Source organism: Melanerpes formicivorus, unplaced genomic scaffold (assembly GCF_026170545.1).
Source record: "Melanerpes formicivorus ecotype bairdi unplaced genomic scaffold, bMelFor1.0.p_v2 SCAF_37, whole genome shotgun sequence".
NCBI lineage: Eukaryota > Metazoa > Chordata > Aves > Piciformes > Picidae > Melanerpes > Melanerpes formicivorus.
Genome location: NW_027142389.1, coordinates 4,158,382 through 4,179,439, shown reverse-complemented (window position 1 = coordinate 4,179,439; position 21,058 = coordinate 4,158,382). Strand labels below are relative to the sequence as shown.

At 47.0% G+C, this 21,058-nt stretch overlaps 1 protein-coding gene across 1 annotated transcript; it reads right to left on the bottom strand.

Moving 5' to 3' along the window:
• Window positions 1–774: 774 nt before the first annotated feature.
• Window positions 775–20,586, bottom strand: LOC137450678 (transmembrane protein 182-like). The gene is made up of 5 exons (XM_068157499.1): window positions 20,332–20,586; window positions 17,493–17,610; window positions 14,653–14,751; window positions 10,333–10,470; window positions 775–1,594 (listed from the first exon to the last, which is right to left on the bottom strand). Exons 1-5 carry the CDS (start codon window positions 20,482–20,484, stop codon window positions 1,365–1,367), a joined length of 738 nt encoding a protein of 245 aa, XP_068013600.1. The 5' UTR covers window positions 20,485–20,586; the 3' UTR covers window positions 775–1,364.
• Between the last annotated feature and the right edge of the window lie 472 nt (window positions 20,587–21,058).

Sequence of the window (21,058 nt, the reverse complement as noted above, 5' to 3'; positions counted from 1 at the left end):
GGATTCGGCTGAGGCTGGTTTTGGACTGGCAGTGGCAGGATGCTAAGGGCTCTGTTGCTGGCTCCACGTCAGAGTGAGTGCAATCCTCCACCTGTGCTGACACACACAGCTACAAAGAGAATCACAGAATCATAGAAACACAGAATGGTTTGGGTTAGAAGGGACTTCCAAAGGCCATCTAGTCCAACCTCCTGCAGTCAGCAGGGACACCTGCTGAACATGAGCCAGCAGTGTGCCCAGGTGACCAAGAAGGCCAATGGCATCCTGGCCTGGAGCAGGAACAGTGTGGCCAGAAGAGCAGCGAGCCAACGTACGCTTGAGCCGTCATAAGAATTTAAAGTGTCAGTCACACAGAATCACAGAAACATTCAGGCTGGAAAAGACCCTCAGGATCACCAAGTCCAACCAAGAATCCTACTCTACAAGGTTCACCTCTAAACCATATCCCCAAGCACATCCAAACCACTTTTAAACACCTCCAGGGTTGATGACTCCACCACCTTCCTAGGCAGCACATTCCAATGCCTGTGACCACGCTTGCTGGGAAAAAATTCTTCCTAATGCCCAGTCTAAAACTACCCAGTTGCAGCTTGAGGCCATTCCCTCTTGTTCTATCAATTATTACCTGTTAAACAATTTGTCCTTTTGGAGATGTCTCCCATACTGCATCTGTAGAACACAGCAAGGTTTTGGGGTTGAGAATGCCTACAGCTCTGAAAATATTAAATGCAGAGTTAAAAAAAAAAAGGCTAATTAATTCATGAGAGGTTTCATGCCACAGAAATTGGTTTATTAACTTATTGATAGGTAGGTTAGGTCCAGGTACATTCATATTTTCAGAATCAGGGCTTTTAACAACGAAAAAAAGTTTCCCATGCTTCCCGCCATCCCATTAAAAAGGTTGTCCTTTGATGTCAATTAGAGCCAGCTACAAAAAAAAACATAAAATCATCCTTAATTGCTTTTCAGAACCAGACATTATGGCATAGAGCTTTGCAGCCAGATTCAATTACCTTTTACAAGAAACAAGGATGCTGGGAATGCCATAAAACTCCTGCTCTGCTGAATATGGATGCGGGGCTCTGCTGACAGCCAGAGAGCTCCTTCCACAGCCAAGACCGCAGGGAAAACCGATGCAGAAGCCACAGACATCTCTAAATGGCCCCCAAGAGTAAAAGTGCTGAAGCTGGATGTTCACCTGGGGCTGGTTTTGGACTGGCAGTGGTTGGACGCTCAGTGCGCCATACCTGCCTCCACTGAAGATCGAGTTGTGATCATGCACCTGTGCTACAAAACCCATCTAGTCCTCAAAACCTGGGTATGTTTCATCACCAATTTTCTCAAAGGCCCTCTCCAAATTTGTTTTACTCCAAGGACTTCATAATGTCTCTGCCAATCAGGTAGAAGAGGAGTCCAGACAGTAAGACCAGGGGCACTCCAGCTGCAGCAAACATGAAGGACCAGCCATAGTACACGCGCACAGGGAAGTCGTCCAAGCACTTCTCGCTTCTCTCCAGGAGGATGTACTTCTGAAAGTCAGCAGCAAACTCCTTCCATATCACAAAGAGAAACACCAGTAGCAGAAATAAGCCTCCTGGAAAGAGAGACAGAGTTATTCTCTGCACCTGAAACAGAGAAGCAAAGCTGAGAGAAGATTGCAGCTCATTCCTTGCAGGTCCTTTGCATCAAAGCTTGGCGTGACACTGCTCTGCAGGCTCCTGTGAGAGCCAAGCCTGTGCACCATGGGAAAGACCCACACCACCACCAGCAGCTCCTGCCCAGCTGCAGGCACATCAATGCCTCACGCTGCTGGTGCTACCCAGGGCTCCATTACAGATGGATACACCAAGGAGAAATCATCACAAACATAGATGATGTTCGCAGCAGGCATCTGCATGAGGCTAGCTCTGAACTCCTGTATGAAGGTGGGTTGAGCTGCCTTTTGAATTTTTAATTTGCCTGAGATGGGTGAGAAAATGAGACTAGGACTTCCCCTTTTTATATCTGCCCTTCCAGGTAGTGTCAGACCCAGTTTCCACCAGAAATGCAAAAGAGAGGGATCAGTCCTGCTGATGGCAAACATTATCTGGCATCAAACCTGCCACCCCAGCACCAGCACAGGCAGAGCACACACAGATGCCAAGCTGCTCAAGGCAGTTCCCCTTCACATCTTGTGCTACACTTCCTTAAACTGAGCTTTGCAACCAAGTATAAAATACATGGAAAGGAGTGGAGATGATCCTGTTCTGCAGAGAAATAACCCATAATAGGGTGGAAGAGGCAGGTACCCATGAGATGCTCATCTCAGATGGGCTGCTAAACAAAAGAGTAATAAAAACAAAAATAAAAAGCTTATACCATGGGGCTAGGACATGGACATTTTTTTAAAGGTGAGTGAGAGCTGCTTTGCCCTCCCCTGGGGCCACATGGGAGAAGGCTGAGGCCACATTCAAGCCCGACCAGTGAGTGCAAGGTCAGCATCCTGCTTAGTGAATCATAAAATCAACAAGGTTGGAAAAGACCTCAAAGATCATCAAGTCACCCAAGACCTCATGCCTACTAGACCATGGCACCAAGTGCCACATCCAATCCCCTCTTGAACACCTCCAGGGATGGGGACTCCACCACCTCCCTGGGCAGCACATTCCAATGGCTAACAACTCTCTCTGTGAAGAACTTTCTGCCCACCTTGAGCAGAACTTCCCCTGGCACAGCTTGAGACTGTGTCCTCTTATTCTGTTGGTGGTTGCCTGGGAGAAGAGACCAACCCCCTCCTGGAAGGTTCACTCTCCTCAGAGACTCCCACACCTTGTGAGATGCCAGAGACCCCAATAGCAGATCTCCCATGAGATCCCACAATCTCTTATTTCCATGGAAGCTCAGTGTCTGCAGGAGGAGCACAGTCACATCTGAAAAGCATATGGTGAGCAGGCACCTCCCAGACCCAGAAGGTGCCTTAATAGCAACCTCCTTGCCCCAAAATTCACCAAGTGGTGGTGGCTGGAGAATGCAGATCTGGCTCCCTCACTTGTAGCAGGTGACACAAAAAAAAATAGTGTGGCCCCATTATTATTTACTGTGTCACATTAAAGAATATATACAGTGCCTTTGAAAGTCAATGCACATTAAAACTAAATAGTGATGGCCTGCTGACAGATCTGGAAGCACCTTAGGAATACCTGATCTTGTGATTTCACAGCTAGAAGCTTGCCAGTTTTAAATGGTGCTGTATAACAGATAGATATATGCACATAAACACACCTATATGAGAGAAATACATCACAGATTAGGTTTTTATGGTAGAAGTGAACAGTTCAAAGTTAATTTAGTTGACAAGTTGCCACACAGTTCTACGGATGTGTTGTGGCTGCTGCTGGATTTAATTCCACCCCTTGCAGTTTTTAAATCAAAGGTATATCTAATTATTCCTCCTGGCAGTTTATACACAACAAAATCCAGCTCCTGTGGGTGGGCAAAGCCTGACATTGATCTATCTGCTTAGTGATGGTGGCTCCTGAAACCCTTGGTCAGAGAAAACAAGTCAGGGTTTGACTGTGTTGCTGCTTATAAGGGATATAAGGGATCTAATCAATGTCTATAAATATCTGTCAGGGACAGGGACAGCTTCTGCTCGCTTGCACCCAGTGACAGGACAAGGGGCAATGGATGTGAACTGCAGCACAGAAGGTTCACCTCAACATGAGGAAGAACTTTGTTACTGTAAGGGTCACAGAGCACTGGAACAGGCTCCCCAGAGAGATTGTGGAGTCTCCTTCCCTGGAGACTTTCAGTCCCTGTTTGGCTGTGTTCCTGTGTGACCTGCACTGGATTCTATGGTCCTGCTCTGGCAGGGGGGGTTGGACTCAAAGATCTCCAGAGGTTCCTTCCAACCCCTAACATCCTGTGAGCCTGTGATAAGGACATCTGCAGCCACAAACCTCTGCATCCCATCTTGGAACCAAAAAGGAGACTTAGGCAGATACACACAGGGTTCAAAGTCTTCTCTCTGTGTTCTACAGAAGTGGAAGTCACCCATCCTAAGCTGTCATGTGTTTTAACCTACCTCCTGTACCCTAAGGCCATATCACAGAATGTTAGGGGTTGGAAGAGACCTCCAGAGATCATTGAATTGACTCTTAATAACTCAAAACTGGTGTAACCACATACTTTTAGAGGTTCCTTCCCACCCAAAGCATTCTAATACACTTTGCATCACCATGTGCTGTTCCTTCAAGTCGTGCTCCTGCACCTAGCTTACTGGAGAGGCAGGCTAGGAGTTAAAGAGCAGCTGCCACACCATTTGCATGTTCATTGAGCTTTAGAAACCACTTGAAATTAAGTGCACAAATAAATATTTTACACTTAATATAATAGTTGAGCCCTTAAAACACCGATTACTCTGCTATAAGAAAACGATTGCACGTTAGATAGCCACATGTCCTTTACAAAATACAATATATTGATAAGAAGGCAATTAAGTCTTTATTACTGATGTAATTTAAAATTAAATTAATTAGATAGCAACTGAACCTTGAAAAGTGCTCTTTTAAAGATCAATTTCTATTTCATTAACTTATAATACCTACCATAAGAGGCACAAATAAAACCATACCCCCGGTGGGATGGAGGACGTGGGTATGGTCACGTCCTTCTGAATTCTCCTACTTGACAGAGCCAGAGGTTCAGCATTGGGTTGTCCCAGGGCAACTTAGATGGCCTAAGTCTCATTTATTGAGGAAAGCTGATTCAAACCTACCAGTTCTTACTAAGGAAGCACCATGAGTGGGTGGTGCTGTCCCCAAGCTCACCAGGATGAAAGGATAAGGAAATGATCCCTCTCCTAGCCCCAGGAGAAGCGCCAAGTCTTGGTTTGGAAGGATTTGTTATTAAACAGGTACTGGAGGTGATGGCATGGCCATGGCATCCAAATTAAGAACATTTTCACACCCTGGGAAAATGACAAGGAAATGTAAAGTAAGCAGCCTGCTTCTCTGGAATAATTACAGGTGAGTGGCCAGCGGTCCCTGGGATTTGCAGCAGCTCCTTGGTGAGACAAGAACAGCAAAAGGGCAGCTGCAGCCAAGGAAGGACAATGGAAGCACAGCAAGGGCAGCCCACTGAAAACTGCTCAGCAAAAAAAATGCAACAATCACAAGACTTCATGGAACTACCTAAAACTGGTCATGCTTTTAGATATGAGTAGTCTTCATCACGAGAATACTGAGAGGCTGCCCAGGGACAGGACAAAGGGCGGTGGTACCAAGAGGGAATGTAGGAAGTTCCATCTAAACAGAATGAAAACATGTTTTGCTGTGAGGGTGCTGGAGCACTGGCCCAAGCTGCTCAGGGATGAGGAGACTCCTTCTCTGGGGAGACTCCAAACTCACCTGGATGCAATCCTGGGCAACCTGCTCTAGATTAACCTTCTTTAGCAGTGGGGCTGGACTAGGTGATTTCCAGAGATCCCTTCCAGCTCCCACCATTCTGTGATTCTGAGACTGTGTGATACAATGGAGCATCCCCATGCTCCTCTCACCATCCCTCTGCTTTCTACCCCTGGAAAGTTAGCCAAGTGATCTACCTTTTCCTCTTACTTTTCCTCTTTGCTTCTGCTCATGGGAAAAAGAGAACAAAACACAGCACCCAACAACCTGTGAAATTCCATCTCAGTGCTGATGAGGTCAACAGCATCTGCTGGGGAGGGGCTAATTGCAAGAAAATTGGAGTATTAAATCTCTCTCCGTCATACTCTGATAACTGCAGAACAAGGAACCCAGTGCTCTATCTTCACCTCCCAGGAGAGAGCTGCACCTCCATTGTGAGTAAATTGGAGTCAGGCTTCTTCATTCTTTCATTTTATATCTCTGTGACACCTTTATAGCTGCTAATTGTAGGGACAGGTGACTGAACTCAATCTTGAACTCTTCTTCTGTGGAAGCTGCTGAACTTTTGTGCAATCTGCTAATTACAAGAACAATGAGCTTTGACTCATTTGCCTTTCTCACTAGTTGCTTCCTAAGGATGTTAAGAGCGAGGAAATGGAGTTGTGACCTTCAGTTGCCCTTCCATAACTTTCAGCCTCTGCTGCATGTGGGGAGCCTGAGTGTCAAAACAAAGATGCTGGATTTGGGAAGAGGAATCTGAACACAAAATTCAGCACTTTAACTTACAGGAGCTGAGCACTCTGAAGAACAGATTGGGCTGAGCATGCTCCCCTCACGAGCTCTGAAAGCTCAGGATAGGCTTTGTGCTGCTGGAAATGGCCCATGGCCACAGCAGTCCTGGGAAGAATATGAACATGCCTGTGAGTGCCACACCAATGGGGATGCTGGAGAATCAGCACACCAGGACCAGAGCAGCTTAGTCTCCAAAATGCCCCAAGGAAACAAAAACTGAGGAGCACCAACACAGAAAACCAAGGAGCCAAAACCCAAAGTTGCCTCAGCAAGTCAGTTTGCAGAAGCTGCAGTGCAGCGCTCTCCCAGCCTTCCTGGTGACATTGTAGTGCTAATTAATCCTATTGTCATCTGCCTGTTGAAACAAGGGGACAATGAGTCACCAGGCAATGTCTGCCTCCCCCTTGCAAGCACTGAACAACGTCTGAGATGGCAAACGTTAGAAGGAAAGCAGCATGTCAGCTGTTTGCTCATGCAATTCAGGTGCTTTTGGGGGCAGACTGGCAAGGACAACTGCTCAGCTGAGAGGTATTTGCGGTGGCATTTGTCAGATGGACTCTGGCTGTACTTCCCAAGTCACCCAGCAGTGGAAACCAAGGGGGATGGCTTTGGTCCTTTGAAAGGGCTCTCAGAAACACTACCCACTGAGCATTACATTTGTCACAGGAGCTTGCACAGAGTTGTATCTGTCCTCTTGAAAGCACAGCAAATAAAAGGCCTCTTGGAGAGGAAACCCAAAGGGCTCTAATTGAAAGAGAACAATCTCCACCCTCAGGCACTGACTGTCCCTCATGACAGAGGTGCACACAGACCTCCTCAAGGTCACACCAGGCTGGATGTCCATGGATGGGTGGGAGGGTGTTTGCACCAAGAATGTATTTTGGAGCCTTTTGGTGGCAAATGTTGCATCACCATTTTGTGCTGATTAAGCAGGGACGTGATTTCATGTCCTCAGAGCGGGCTGCTACCCAATGGGGACAGCAGGAATTTCTGGAGACAGTGAAGCTGCTTGTGAAGGATGTCCTGTGAGGCTGGGGCATCCTGCAGCTGTACTGTGCCATCTCACCACCTGACTGCCAGACCACGTTCCCACTCTACAAATTGCCAGTGTTTTCACACTTCCTCAAGGAGAGATCATTTCTGCAAGGGAGGTTAATTAACACTGACCCGCAGGCCATGATCAGAAGACGAAGCACTTTCTCCTGCCTTGTCTCTCCACATCCAGCTATCTGCAAGGAAGGGATGGCCAGGGAGTTGGAGCTGTCTTAAACCCATTGTTCCTACTGCTTAGTGCAATTATGCAAAGTATTTTTAGAAAGGATAGAGAGAAAATAACCACAGAGGGATGCATCCTGAGTCCATTGGGAAAACAGTGTCAAGCAGGTTCCAGAGCTCTGAGTTTGGGAGACTTCCCCACAGGGGAAAAAAAAAAAATAAATCAAAAAAATCAGCTGAAACTCTAAGCAAACTTTGCTGAAATACTGCTGCAACCTCCTGGCTATCCTTGAGATTGAAAATATAGCAGGAAGCCTCTTCCAGCTGAACTCATTCCTCCTAATGACAGTTAATAACAATGATTGCTGTTCAGATTGAAACCGCATTAATACAAACTTCAATTTAAACAGCAGCATCTCTGTCTAATGCCAAGAGGTTTATGTGATGCATAATCAGCTCCTCTAAAAAGTGTCACATTCTAAGCCCCAGCCTTTTAATCAAGAAGTAGTCAAATTAAGTGCAAAAACAATGGAGGGGGGAAGGAAGAAAAAAAAAAAGGAATCCAGTGATTTGATATCACTCAAAATTCTTTCCTGTGTGATATATTTCATGGGTCTGGCCAGTGGCAGAAGGTGGCCAGACTCAGCTTCCCCGTTTGGGCTGAAAGCTGAGTGTTTTGAAGGGGTAAGGCTTTTACTGAGGTAGCCAGAGTGTCCCATCTGAGAGGATTCCAATATTCCTCCTCAGCCTGACAAGATGAGGTGATCCCAGTGCTTGAACATAGAATGGAGTAGCGTAGGGTAGAGTAGGGTAGAGTAGAATAGAATAGAATAGAATAGAATAGAATAGAATAGAATAGAATAGAATAGAATAGAATAGAATAGAATAGAATAGAATAGAATAGAATAGAATAGACCAGGTTGGAAAAGACCTTTGAGATCATCAAGTCCAACCTATCACCCAACACCATCTGATCAACTAAACCATGGCAGCAAGCACCCCATCCAGTCTCTTCCTAAGCACCTCCAGTGATGGTTACTCCACCACCTCCCTGGGCAGCACATCCCAATGGCCAATCTCTCTTTTTCTGAAGAACTTGTTCCTAACATCCAGCCTAAACCTCCCCTGGCACAGCTTGAGACTGTGTCCTCTTGTTCTGCTGCTGGTTGCCTGGGAGAAGAGACCAACCCCCATGTGGTTACAACCTCCCTTCAGGTAGTTGTAGAGGGCAATGAGGTCTCCTCTGAGCCTCCTCTTCTCCAGGCTAAGCAACCCCAGCTCCCTCAGCCTCTCCTCACAGGACTGTGCTCCAGACCCCTCCCCAGCTTTGTTGCCCTTCTCTGGACACCTTCCAGCAACTCAACATCTTTCCTAAACCGAGGGGAAACATGCCATGTGGCCAGCACACCTCAGCAGAAGTCATTGCATGAAGATCCCAGAGCAAGATGTCTTGCACTCCCAGACAAAATCCTCGTGTGAATCCAAATGAAATTTGCCTTTAGAAAATTAAGCCCAACCACAGGCTTATTAAACTATAGAAGAGAGAGAGAAGCAAATACCCACAGGCTAGCTGCCCTGCTTCAGTAACTGGAGATGTGGAGGCAAAATGGAAGATCTAACAGAACACAGAGGCAGGGGCAGGTAGGACCACACTGATTTAGTGCCCTCCAGATGTTTTCAGGCAAAGAGGTAGATGTCATCTAACTTTGTGTAAGCAAGCAGCTCAGCTGGTGTCACCTGGCTAATCATAAGTACATCTGGAGGAACCAGAAATGAGGCAAGGAGCTATAAAATGGAGAGGAGCTAAATAAAGGGTGAAAAGAGTAATAGGTAATAGGAGCAGGACATGATGAGATTGGAAGGAGCTTAAGTGGAACTCCTCCAAGGTCAATGCTGGGAGCTTCTTGTAAAATTTTGTGGTTTCAGCCCTAGAATTTGGGGCACACTCAGAGCCCAAATTGGCTGTAAAGACACTGGCTTGGGTTTGATTCATGCCATGGATGAGGAAGCAGGAGCTGGTGCAGGATCTAGAATTAAGCAAGCTGTTTTCAGAGAATCATCAAATCACAGAATCATTTAGGCTGGAAAGGACCTTTAAAATCATTGATTCCAACCATTAACATAACACTGCCAGCTCCACTGCTAAACCATGTTCCTCAGCACCACATCTACAAGTCTTTTAAATACCTCCACAGATGAAGATAAAGGTTTAGCTTCACGACAAAGTCCTTTGCTCAGCATGGCTCAGCTGAGCTCCAACCTTAGGCTGCTTGACTCACAAAAAACCCCTTCTTCCTGAGTTTTAGTCACTGTTGTAAGTCAAGTATTTCTGCTAGTTAAGCCAGTTACTCCTCCTTCAAGTAGAGAAAAGGAAAAGGCCCAGTGACAGCGCAGTGCAACCATGTGTAAGAGCAGTGGGAATCATGAATAAATGCTTTCTTAAGTTCGTTTTGCTTTATCCTTCCAGATTTCACTGAGCCATCTCCCCTCCCATTTTGGGTAGTCAGGTATGCCTTTCACTGCTCCTGGGCTTCCAACTCCTCCAGATGTTAATGACAGAGGCAGGAGAGGCCCAGACAGAAAGAGTGACTTAGGGCAGCGGAGCGTGGCTGGCTGCCTACCAGGGTTAACACAGTGGTGGCCTCCACTAAAGCTCTGCTCCTCTGGGTTGTATAGAAGAGAAGAAAAGCAAACAACAAACCTTTTTTTGCACAAACTCCAGCCTCCCTAGGAGTAAGAACAATTGTTCTAAGGTTTGACTGAACATAGAGGTTTCATTCCAGCACAGAAGATGGAAACCATTTACTCCACACCTATGCAGCTCCCACCAGAGCCACCACCATCCTTACTGCCTCCCCTTCCCCTGCACTCATGGAGCAGAGCATGGTCATTGTGTTCCTGCCCTGGCCATATCCCAATACCCAGGGTGTAGCCTGCTTACCTGAAAGGAGGAGGAATACCCCTCCAGCTTTGTAGTAGTGGGGGTTGACGAAGGGCACACCACAGACCAGCAGCAGCCCCCCTACCAGCCCAGCAGCAACAGCCAGCAGGATGAACGCTGTCCAGAAGCCTCTGTACACTGCACAGGCAAAAACAAGACTAAAGTCAAGGGAAAGGAGAGAAAATCAGGACCCTTCAAACCCATGCTTGACTCCTGCATCAGCAACAGCAGAAGGAACAGCAAAGGCGGCAAAGAGCAGCCTGGTTTTGACCAGCAAGAGTTGTGGCAAGCAGGACCAAGGAATGAACCATCCTCCTGTACTCAGCACTGGTGAGGCTGCACCTTGAATACTGGGTTTAGTTTTGCCCTCTCACTACAAGAAGGAGGTGCTGGAGTACCTCCAAAGAAGGGCAATGAAGCTGGTGAAGGGTCTAGAGCACAATTCTCATGAAGAGAAACTGAGGGAACTGGGCTTGTTTAGTCTGAAGAAAACAAGGCTGAGGAGAGACCTTCTTGTTCCTTACAACTCCCTGAAAGGAGGCTGGACCCAGGTGGAGGTCACTCTCTTCTGTAAAGTAACAAGCTAGAGGAGAAGAGGAAATAGCCTCAAGGGACTGCAATGAGTACAAGGGGTTGGAAAGGCTTGCCAGGGAAGCACAGCACAAAAGGGGGTGAGAGTAAAGGACACCATGCTTAGCTGTGTCTGGGGGGGATGGAAAATCCTGGCAAGAATGGAAAGAAAACAGTAACATTTGGAGAGAGGGAATCAGACCACATCTTTGATCCATTTTAATTAACACTTGCAGAAGGTGCCAGGTTCCAGGTTTAAAATAAAGGCAGTTTGTGTTAGCAGGACTGCAGGGAAAACAGGAGCTTGTGATACCCCCCACTGATGGCCTTGCTTGCCTCCAAGTAGGGGAATAGAGCAAGAGAACAGCTGCCTCTTCAGCCACTGAATTTGGGGGGCTTTGCTGGGACTTCATGCAACACCACCAGCCAGAGCAGAACAAGCTTCTGGCCGTCACATGGATATAGCCCACTCATTTCAATCTCCTAATATCATAGACTCATGGAATGGTTTAGGTTGGAAGGAACCTCCAAAGGTCATCTAGTCCAATTATCCCAGCTCCAGTGAGCAAGAATGTCTTCAGTTGGATCAGGTTGCTCAGAGCCCCATCCTGACCTGCAGTGTTTCCAGGGATGGGGCACCTACCACCTCTTTGGCAAGCTGGGACAGTGCCTCACCACTCTTAGTGTAAAAAATTTCTCCCTTCTATTGAGTCTAAATCTCCCTCTTTCAGTTTAAACCCATCACCCCTTGTCTTCTCACAACAGGCCCTGCTGAAAAGTCTCTCCCCACGTTTCCTGCAGGCCCCTTTTAGTACTGGCTACAAGGCTGTGAGGTCTTTCTCTTCTCCAGGCTGAATCAACCCCAACTCTCTCAGCCTGTCCTCACAGCAGAGGGGTTCCAGCCCTTGCATCGTCTTTGTGGGCTCCTCTGGATCCTCTCCAACAGCTCCATGTCTTTGCTGTGCTGAGGACACCGGAGTTGAACTCAGCACTAGAGGTAGGGGTCTCAGCAGAGCAGAGCAAAGGAGCAGAATCCCCTCCCTTGACCTGCTGGCCACAGTATCACAGTATAACTTAGGTTGGAAAGGACCTCGGGGATCATCGAGTCCAACCTATCAACACAGACCCCATGACTAGACCATGGCACCAAGTGCCACGTCCAATCTCCCCTTGAACGCCTCCAGGGTCGATGACTCAACCACCTCCCTGGGCAACCCGTTCCAATGCCGAATGACTCGCTTGGTGAAGAACTTCCTCCTCACCTCGAGTCTAAACCTCCCCTGGTGCAGCCTGAGACTGTGTCCTCTTGTTCTGGTGCTGGTTGCCTGGGAGAAGAGGCCAACCCCTTCCTGGCTACAACCACCCTTCAGGTAGACAACTACCTGAGGGCAATGAGGTCACCCCTGCGCCTCCTCTTCTCCAGGCTAAACAATCCCAGCTCCCTCAGCCTCTCCTCATAGGGCTTGTGTTCAAGGCCTCTCACCAGCCTTCAGTGCCAAATCTCTTCCAGTCACTGGTGTAAACCTCGGCCAAAGGTGGTGGTCTTCAGGTAGAGACCCTCTGATCCCCTGCTCCCCTCATTTATCTGGTCCCCTTGGGCCACTGCATCTTGCTCTGCCTGTTGTTGTTCAGAAGCTCTAGTTAGAGAGATTTAATCTGAGCACAAGCAAGTGGGTAATTCTGAAATGATTCACACTTGAAAGAAAAATGATACAGAAAAGAGGCCTTTTACTCATTTGAAACCATTTTGTCAGGAGAGCCACTTAGGGAGAGATAAGTATCATGAACTCTCCAAAACCACAGAACTCATTTTCATGTTTAACCTCCCATCACCTGTTTCTCTCAGGAACACCAAGAGGATGCAGATAAGGCAGAATTATCTTTGGAGCAGGCAATAGCTGGAGGACCCCTCTTCTTGGATGGCCTCCTGTGTGGTCACCCTTTGCCTGTGTGGAAGGGCTGGTTGGGCAGTTAGTGACAGAAGGGTCAGCTTGCTGCAGAGCGCTTCACAGTGGATTTGGTGCGGCAGAGGAGCACAGTTCTTCCACTGCCTTAAACGTGAGTGCTGAAATATCCTCATTCCCCCAGGGGTCACTGTGGGATGGGTGCTGGGAGCCTCTCAAGCCCCACAGCACTCCAGGGTGTAGCCCTGGTGCAGAGCTCATCCTCAACACCCTCTTGGGACCTGTCCCAGTGGGCATATCTGAGGGGCAGCTGGAGAGGCTTTCGGAGCAAGGGAAGGGCTGACAGGCAGGGACAGATGCCTCCAGAGCCCCTTATTTAGGATGGAAAAAAATACTGTGTTTACCAGTGAGATCACTCAGAAACCCAGCGTCATGCCTGCCTCTCCTAAGCTGCCAAAACCCCACTGCATGTTTGCAGCACCCAGCCTCCAACAGGCTCTAGCACTGACATGTCCCTCAGATCCATTTTCCACTACGGCGTGTTCCCGGAGGCAGGAATCCTGCACAGCGCAGCAAAAGAAACGAGCTGCTCTCCCTCACCTGCTCCTGCTGACAAATGGTGGGGCTGGTGGTGGGCTTGGGTTTTTTTAAATTAATTCCTCATAAAAAAAAAATAAAAATAATAATAAGAAAGGTACTGCTAAAGGCTAAGGAAAAGGTCAAGATGTTTGTTTGTGCAGGATGCCCGCCCCGGCTCCCCGGAGGCAAGGCAGAGTGATGCACACTATTTAAAGAAATCAATTCATTTCAAAGAAGATCATTGAATTAATTCTAGCTGCTGCCACCAATTTAGCAAATTAAAATTCCTAACTGCAGCTGATTCATTAAAGAACTCTGAAAATACAGAGAAACATAAATAAAAAGGGAACCAGTTGAAAGGAGAGCTCTCCAACTGTGTGGTGCTCAGCGTATTACAAACAAGCCAGCCGCTTACACGGATCTTCTAACAACTTGGTCTTTAAATGATTTTCCAGTGTTTGTTTATTTTATCCTGCAACAAATCAACACCAGAGCTCTCCCAGGAAGGCAGACTCTGGATACAAGTCTGCACTGGGCTGCCATTAGATGATCTTTAAGGTGCCTTCTGACCCAAACCATTCTAGGAACCTGTGAAGCCTGCAGCTCAGTTCTTCTTCTTGCTGTATTTGGGTTTTCTTTTTCTAGGGCTGGATTTTACCATAGGGCAAAATTTGAGTCCAGCTCCTCCTAACAAGCAAGGAGGTAGGAATGAGTAGATTTGGCATCCTCACTTGCTCACAAGCATACAGCAGGAGGGAGAATGGGTAATGGCTAAGTATGGCTGGCTCCAGAAGAGAGAAGACATGGAAGAACATATTGATGTGCCATGACTTGGGATAGCCAGCTAAGGAAAGGCACAGAATCATAGAATCACTAAGGCTGAAAGAGACTTCAGAGATCAAGTCCAACCTATCACCCAACCCTTCATGACTAACAAAATCATAGCTTCAAGTGCCACATCTAATTCTCTTTTGAACACTTCCAGGGACGGTGACTCCACCACCTCCCTGGGCAGCACATCCCAATGGGCAATTACTCTTTCTGGGAAGAACTTTGTCCTCACCTCAAGCCTAAACTTCCCCTGGCACAGCCTGAGACTGTGTCCTCTTGTTCTGGTGCTGATTGCCTGGGAACTGTCCAAATGTCCAGAAGCCTTGGACATGCTTGGCCACATGCATTTAAGATGGGAGAAGTGTCACAATGAGACACATCATAAACCTGTTTTGCTTGAGAAAGGAACTGCTAGGGGAGGAGGAAGGAAACTCACCTGCAGTTGTGTCATAGGAAGGATGGGGGAAAGGTCCAAGAGCAATGGGCATGGGAAAGAGGTAGCCATGCATGCAGAACTTGGGGTGTGCTTGGCTGGCTGAAAAGGAACAAGAAATGAAAACCACAGTTAGAATAATCAGAGGGCAGTGTGCTGTTCAGCAAAAACCTACAAACCCTCACTGAAATCAGACATCTGGGAAGTAAAGGAGGAGAGTAAATCCTGGATGGAAAGAGAAAAGGCATCAGAGGAATGACAAAATAGGGAAGATCAAACAGGATCTGAGACTGTACTGAGACTAGGCAGTACAGCTTCTCATCTTCATAACCTGAGTCCATGGTGGACATCAGTCTTGAAAGATGAAGCAACTGAAATCAGTGTAAACATTCCCACTTCTGTGTACAGCCATCTGGGATGGGCAAAGGTATCTGGGTACCAGAGCAAGCTACCTCCCTTGGTGAGAAGGGAAAGCACAATGAGAATGGAAGTGCCCCATCAATATTAATACCACTGAGGCTTATCATGATTAACAGTAATAGAATGAATGTTAAATGAATTAATTAATGGCTGGCCACTTATTTAAATATGTTCCCCAGCTCAAAGGAACACTTTATAATAGGTGGACATTAGTTCATGCTAAATTGACTATGGAATACCTATTGAATTAATTATTACGTCCATGAGAGCAGCAAATTAATTTGCCATGATCAATCCTATTATAATAAATACCTAAAGAAGTAATACAAATTTGCCACTTATCAGAAAGAGTCATTTGACTTCAGGTAACATGATATTATGTCATGGATTTCCATAGGTGGTAATTAGGGAGAGAATTTCCCCTCCTGAGTCTTTTTTTTCCCTCAGGAAAAAAAATGATAGAAATTCAGGGTGAAAAAGAAGAAAGCCTCTCAGCCTTCAGTGGAGAGTTAGCAGCAACTGCCCCTGCAAGAGCTCACAGCAAACACAGGGCAGGGCCTGAGGGACAGCTAAGCCCTCTGAAATTGTAAATTTCACTTAATTTTATGGTGGCAACCTGTGTTATTGGCTGCCCAATGCCCTGCAAGGCCACCACATCACACCACACAGAATTAACCAGGTTGGAAAAGACCTCAGAGGTCATGGAGTCCAACCTATCACCCAACACCATCTGATCAGCTAAACCATGGCACCAAGTGCCTCATCCAGTCTCCTTTTAAACACTTCCAGGGATGGTGACTCCACCACCTCCCTGGGCAGCACATCCCAATGGCCAATCTCTCTTGCTGGGAAGAACTTCGTCCTAACATCCAGCCTAAACCTCCCCTGGCACATCTTGAGACTGTGTCCTCTTGTTCTACTGCTGGTTGCCTGGGAGACGAGATCAAGCCCCCACTTGGCTACAACCTCCCTTCAGGCAGTTGTAGAGAGCAATGAGGTCTCCCCTGAGCCTCCTCCTCTCCAGGCTAAGCAACCCCAGCTCCCTCAGCCTCTCCTCACAGGGCTGTGCTCCAGACCCCTCCCCAGCTTTGTTGCCCTTCTCTGGACACCTTCCAGCATCTCAACATCTTTCCTAAACCAAGTGGCCCAGACCTGGACACAGGACTCAAGGTGTGGCCTGAGCAGTGCTGAGTACAGGGCACAATGACTTCCCTGCTCCTGCTGGGCACACTATTCCTGGCACACATTGCTCCACAGGTTTGCAGGCACCCTTGAGTAGACCAAAGCACCAGTGAGGCTCCTGCAGTGTTTAAAACCTTTGCAGAACTGATTTTAAAATCTCTCCCTCTTTTTTCTTTCTTCTTTTTTTTTTTTTTTTTTGTTTGTTTGTTTGTTTGTTTTTTGTTGTTTGTTTTTTGTTTTTTAATCCTAACTCCTCCTCCAGGGTTGTGCCCCCCAGGGGAAGGCTGTCTTCTCATTGCCCACTCTAACATGGGCAAGCTGGTGACTGGCTTGGTTGCCAAGAGTGCTGGTGCCAGGTGTGTCCTGGGGTGGTCTCATTCCTTTGCTCTTTGTGGTGAGAGCACCTGGTTCACTGGGCCAGGACCCCACACTTCACTGCTTGTAAGCCACCAGTCAGCACCAACTGGTGTCTCAGAACAGGCTTCACCTTCTGCTTCCTTTTTTCTTCTGAAGAGAGAATGCACTTTCAGAAAACAAATGATTTTGCATCCATCTTTGTCTATTCACACGTGGCATTTCAATGACCTTAGGAGGCAAAGCAGGCAAGACCTTAAGGCAGAGGATGTGGCTGCTTTGTGTCAGTAGTCCTGAGGGACAGTTCAGTTTGGGGAATTCCTGGAACCTATAGCTGGAGACTGGCCAAACAGAGTGCTTAAGAGCACAAACACATTAGCTATGCCTCTCCATGGTCCACCACTACCCACTACTAGAGGTCTTGAGCTCCCAGGGAAACCACATGCATACATGTCCAGCCTTCCCTGTGCTGAAACCAGTGGGAGGTGGCAATGTTCAGCACCCCAGTGTCTGAAAACACTGACAGAAAAGCAATGCTAAAAGCCAGGAAAAGCAGGAGCCCAAATTTAACAGATCTTAACTGAAGTATGACAGGGAGAATTTTCCTTGCTGGTGGAAGCCACTACCTCATAAGGCTTTGTCAGTGATAAATGGCATCAAGAGGTTTCTACACTTCTGTCAACAACCCTCTAAGAGTAAAATCCAAGTTAAAAAAAAGGAGCACAGAAAGAGTGAGCCAAGCTTGCTTTTGATAGAGAGATGATGAGAATACAACCAAATGAAATAAAGACAACGGCCTCCTCATGCCTGGGAGCCCTTCTTGGGCTTGTTTGCAGTTCACCCTGTGAGAGAATGCTGTGAGTATGGTGCAGTGGCATCATACTTACTGTACCAGAAGCTCCAGATGGTCTCTGGGTGGCCCTCACCGAAGAACCAGCACCTCCAGAAGAAGCCCTCATGATGGAAAGTGAGGATTTCCTTCCTGACCTCTGTTGGTGCTTCAGCCTGTGGAGGAAAGGAAGCCCAAGCTGACAGAGGGATGACCTTGTTGGAAAGATATTTTTTGCTCAGACAGTTACTGCTTTCATTTTTGCTGGGGTTTTCAGTTGTGGTTTGAGTTGGGTTTGGAAGGGTTGGGAAACACAGAGGCAGCTGCTCTCCTTGACTTGCTGTAACAGCCACAAAATGTCATGATAAGACAAAGTCCTGCAGACCTGCACAAAGCAGTTTCTTCTTTCTCTAATAGCTTTGAGCCACTGATGGCCAGAGCTGGAGTGGTATATCAGGAAGTAGAACATTCTGTCCTATTCTACTTCTGAAACACTTCCCTTAAGTAAATGCTCTTGCTGTTATAACCAGTAGGAAGCAGGTCGGTTACCAGGTAGGCAGTTCTAGGTGTGACCCAATGCAGCAGTGCAGATGCCCTTGCTACTCTGCAGGATCCCTGTAAGGTCTGGTTTACCCTTAGATGACTCACACTCATAAAATCATTTTGGTTGGAAAAAGCCTTTAAGATCAAGCCCAACCATTATCTAACTCTACCAGCCCGGTGCTGAACCATGTCCCCCAGCCTCCTCTGTGTCTTTGGCAGGCCAACTCTAACACTTCCAAACACCAGCCCCAATGTTCTTCCTCCTTTCTCTCCCTCTGCCAATTTAGAAGCTATGCTAAACTTCCATGAGGCATAGAAGGCTCTGCCCACACCATCTATCCTCTTCTACAATAGAAGTGTTGACAATTTTCCTTTTTTGTTTGTCTACTTCAGCCTCCAGACCAGACCTGCAGGAACAAGGTTTAGGTCTCTCCAGAAAGGAGAATATTACAAAGCTTAGCCATGGTCTGTTCACCATAAAACTTACTGAAACTCCAGCCAGAACCAACTTTATCTTTATCACACAATTTGGTAAAGGAGAAAACAGCTCCAAAATGACACTTCACGGGGGACAGAGAAACTCCAAATAGGGCTGGACTCTACAAACTAGAGGAAGGAGGTGGGACTCAATGAGGAGGTGCCAGGATTTCTCTATCCTTGAGGTTTTTATGCATCAAGTCATAACCTTATCTAGAGCTCTGAACCAATTCTCCTTTTACTTTCAGGACAAAATGCTGATTGTGCCAACAGCAGCACGCAGCCCTGCAACGTCATCGCTTGGTTGGCTGCTGCCTTAACGCACCCAGGGCGTAACGCGCAATCGCCGCCTGGCAGGTACTCCAGACCGTCCTTATCTGTAAGGGACAGGATTTGCCAGTCTAAGAAAGGGCAGAGAAGGTAGAAACACAGCCCATTGTGCACAACCAGCAGCTGAAAGAGAAATAACAACGACAGTGCCTGAAATAAACAGCAATCAAACAGCTCAGAGGAAAGAACAAGAGTAGGTCCTGTTTCTGCCTGGCTTTGGAAGTCGCTCTGCCTTAGCAACAGGCACACTAACACTTGGCCAAGAGCATATCTTGAACGTTGGAGATGCTTACTCATGTCATGCAGTGCAAAGTCTCTAGTCTCTCCACCTGAAAGACAACAGCCTGAGCAGAAACCTGCAGCAATTAAGGTCGTCATCTCCCAAGCTCACAAACCCCAAGTGGCACCGCTCTGTCCGTGACGCTCTGCCATCTCTGGGGGCTTGGCTGTGCTGCTTTAAATAGTAAAGACAGGGGCTTAAAAACAGTGGCTTAAAAACAGTGGCTTCTGCCAGGCAGCCTTCCTGGCATCATTTTTAGTTGTTTTTTTCAATAGAGAAAGTCATTTGGAAGCATGACTCAAGTGAACAGTGTCCTACATTCGATTGCGGGATTCTGCAATGCAAAGGCATATTTCTGGCTGGCATCCTGATGCTTACCCAGGGTGACTCACCACACCCGGAATGAAAGAAAACAAAACACCAAAATCAAACCTAATTGGATTGAACTTTGAAGTAACAAAAAGTCTGCACACAACAAGGGTCTTCCTGTCATTTTGTAATTGAAACCACACATTGATCAGCACAAGGTTTTTGAAGAGCGGGCGGCTCGTTACTCCGTGGCAGTGCTAGACAAGAGTGAGTGCAGCTGAAAATCAAACCCCTGAGAGGATCTATAAACACGTGGGGCCAGCAGTTAGCACTCAAATACCAAATTGTCCTTCAGAATTACATTTCCTGCCAACTAAAACCCCATATAAATCTTCATTTTAAGTACATAGGCCTCTTCATGTTAGATGGGCAGGAACTCTTGTCGACTTGTCTGCCTCTGATGCTTGCTTTTGTTTTCTGTCTGTGCGGCAGTCACATCACTTCAGAGGCAAATAATTGCCAGCCTTAAAATATGGAGTACTGTTAAATGAAGAAACTACAGAGGGAGAACTCTTTTAATGGCAAATATCAGGAGGAATCTTTTGTCTTTAGAAGCAAATGCTGTCAACAAGTAAAGCTCTTACATTTTTGCCTTTCATTCCCTAATGTTCATCCCTGCCTGATTACTGAGGTGCTGTCTTCTTGTTTTCTAGATGCACTTTACAGCCTGTGGCAAAGTTGTTTGGATTTTAGAGCCAGCACAGGCTGGTGGTCTTCACTAGCAGGTCAATTCCAAAGAGCTATCCCTGATGCTATCAGTTCTACTATCACTATGCTGCTTTCAGTACCCTCACAAAGTTAAAACTCTTAAAGAAAAAGAAAAGAAAAAAAAAAGACATTTTTAAATTGTTTCAATGAAGTGAACTCCTCCAAAGGAAGACAAGGTGCCAGAGTTTACCTCCTCAGCCTGCAGAGTGCTGTTGCCACCCTCGAAGAGGCCACAGGTTTCGGTAGCCAGGAGCCAGTAATCCGTCCCGAAAGCAATGAGAAAGAGCAAGACTCCGGTGCCGCCGAAGATGCCGGCTGCCAGGGCAGCTGCTCCAGCCTTCATGGGGCAGCAGGTAGGCAGAAGGACTGGAAATCAGGAAAGAAAAGGGACTCCTGAAGTTTCCAGGTTCGCTGGAAGACAGGGAAGAGAAGAAGAGCTATTTTTGCAGACAGATAATAATCTTCTCCTGGCTGGTGTGGGTTTCAGGGGGTGGCAGGAACAGGACTAATAAAAGGAGATGACCTGGTGTAACCAAACAGCTGTGGCATTAAGGAGCATGACAAATAGCTATTGAGGCCGAGCAGGGAGAGTTCCAAATGAACACATGGTCGCTCATTTCAGAAGAGCTGCACAGAATCCTGAGCTGTAGGTCACAAGTGGTCATGATACAGAGCTGCCCAGGACACTAGAGGGGTTTTAAACCCTCACCTGTGCATGTAGAGAGCCTGTGCATGGCTTGAGCAGATCTGAACTCAAAGATCTTCACCATGTCATGGAGCTCACAGTCTCCACAGCCACTGCTGTGAGAGACCATTAGCCATGTCCCGGCAAGTGGCACTTCTGGAACATGCATCTCCTCCAACTCCTGCTTCCTCCAAAGCTGATGCAGCTTTCACACAAGGTAACCACAGAGATC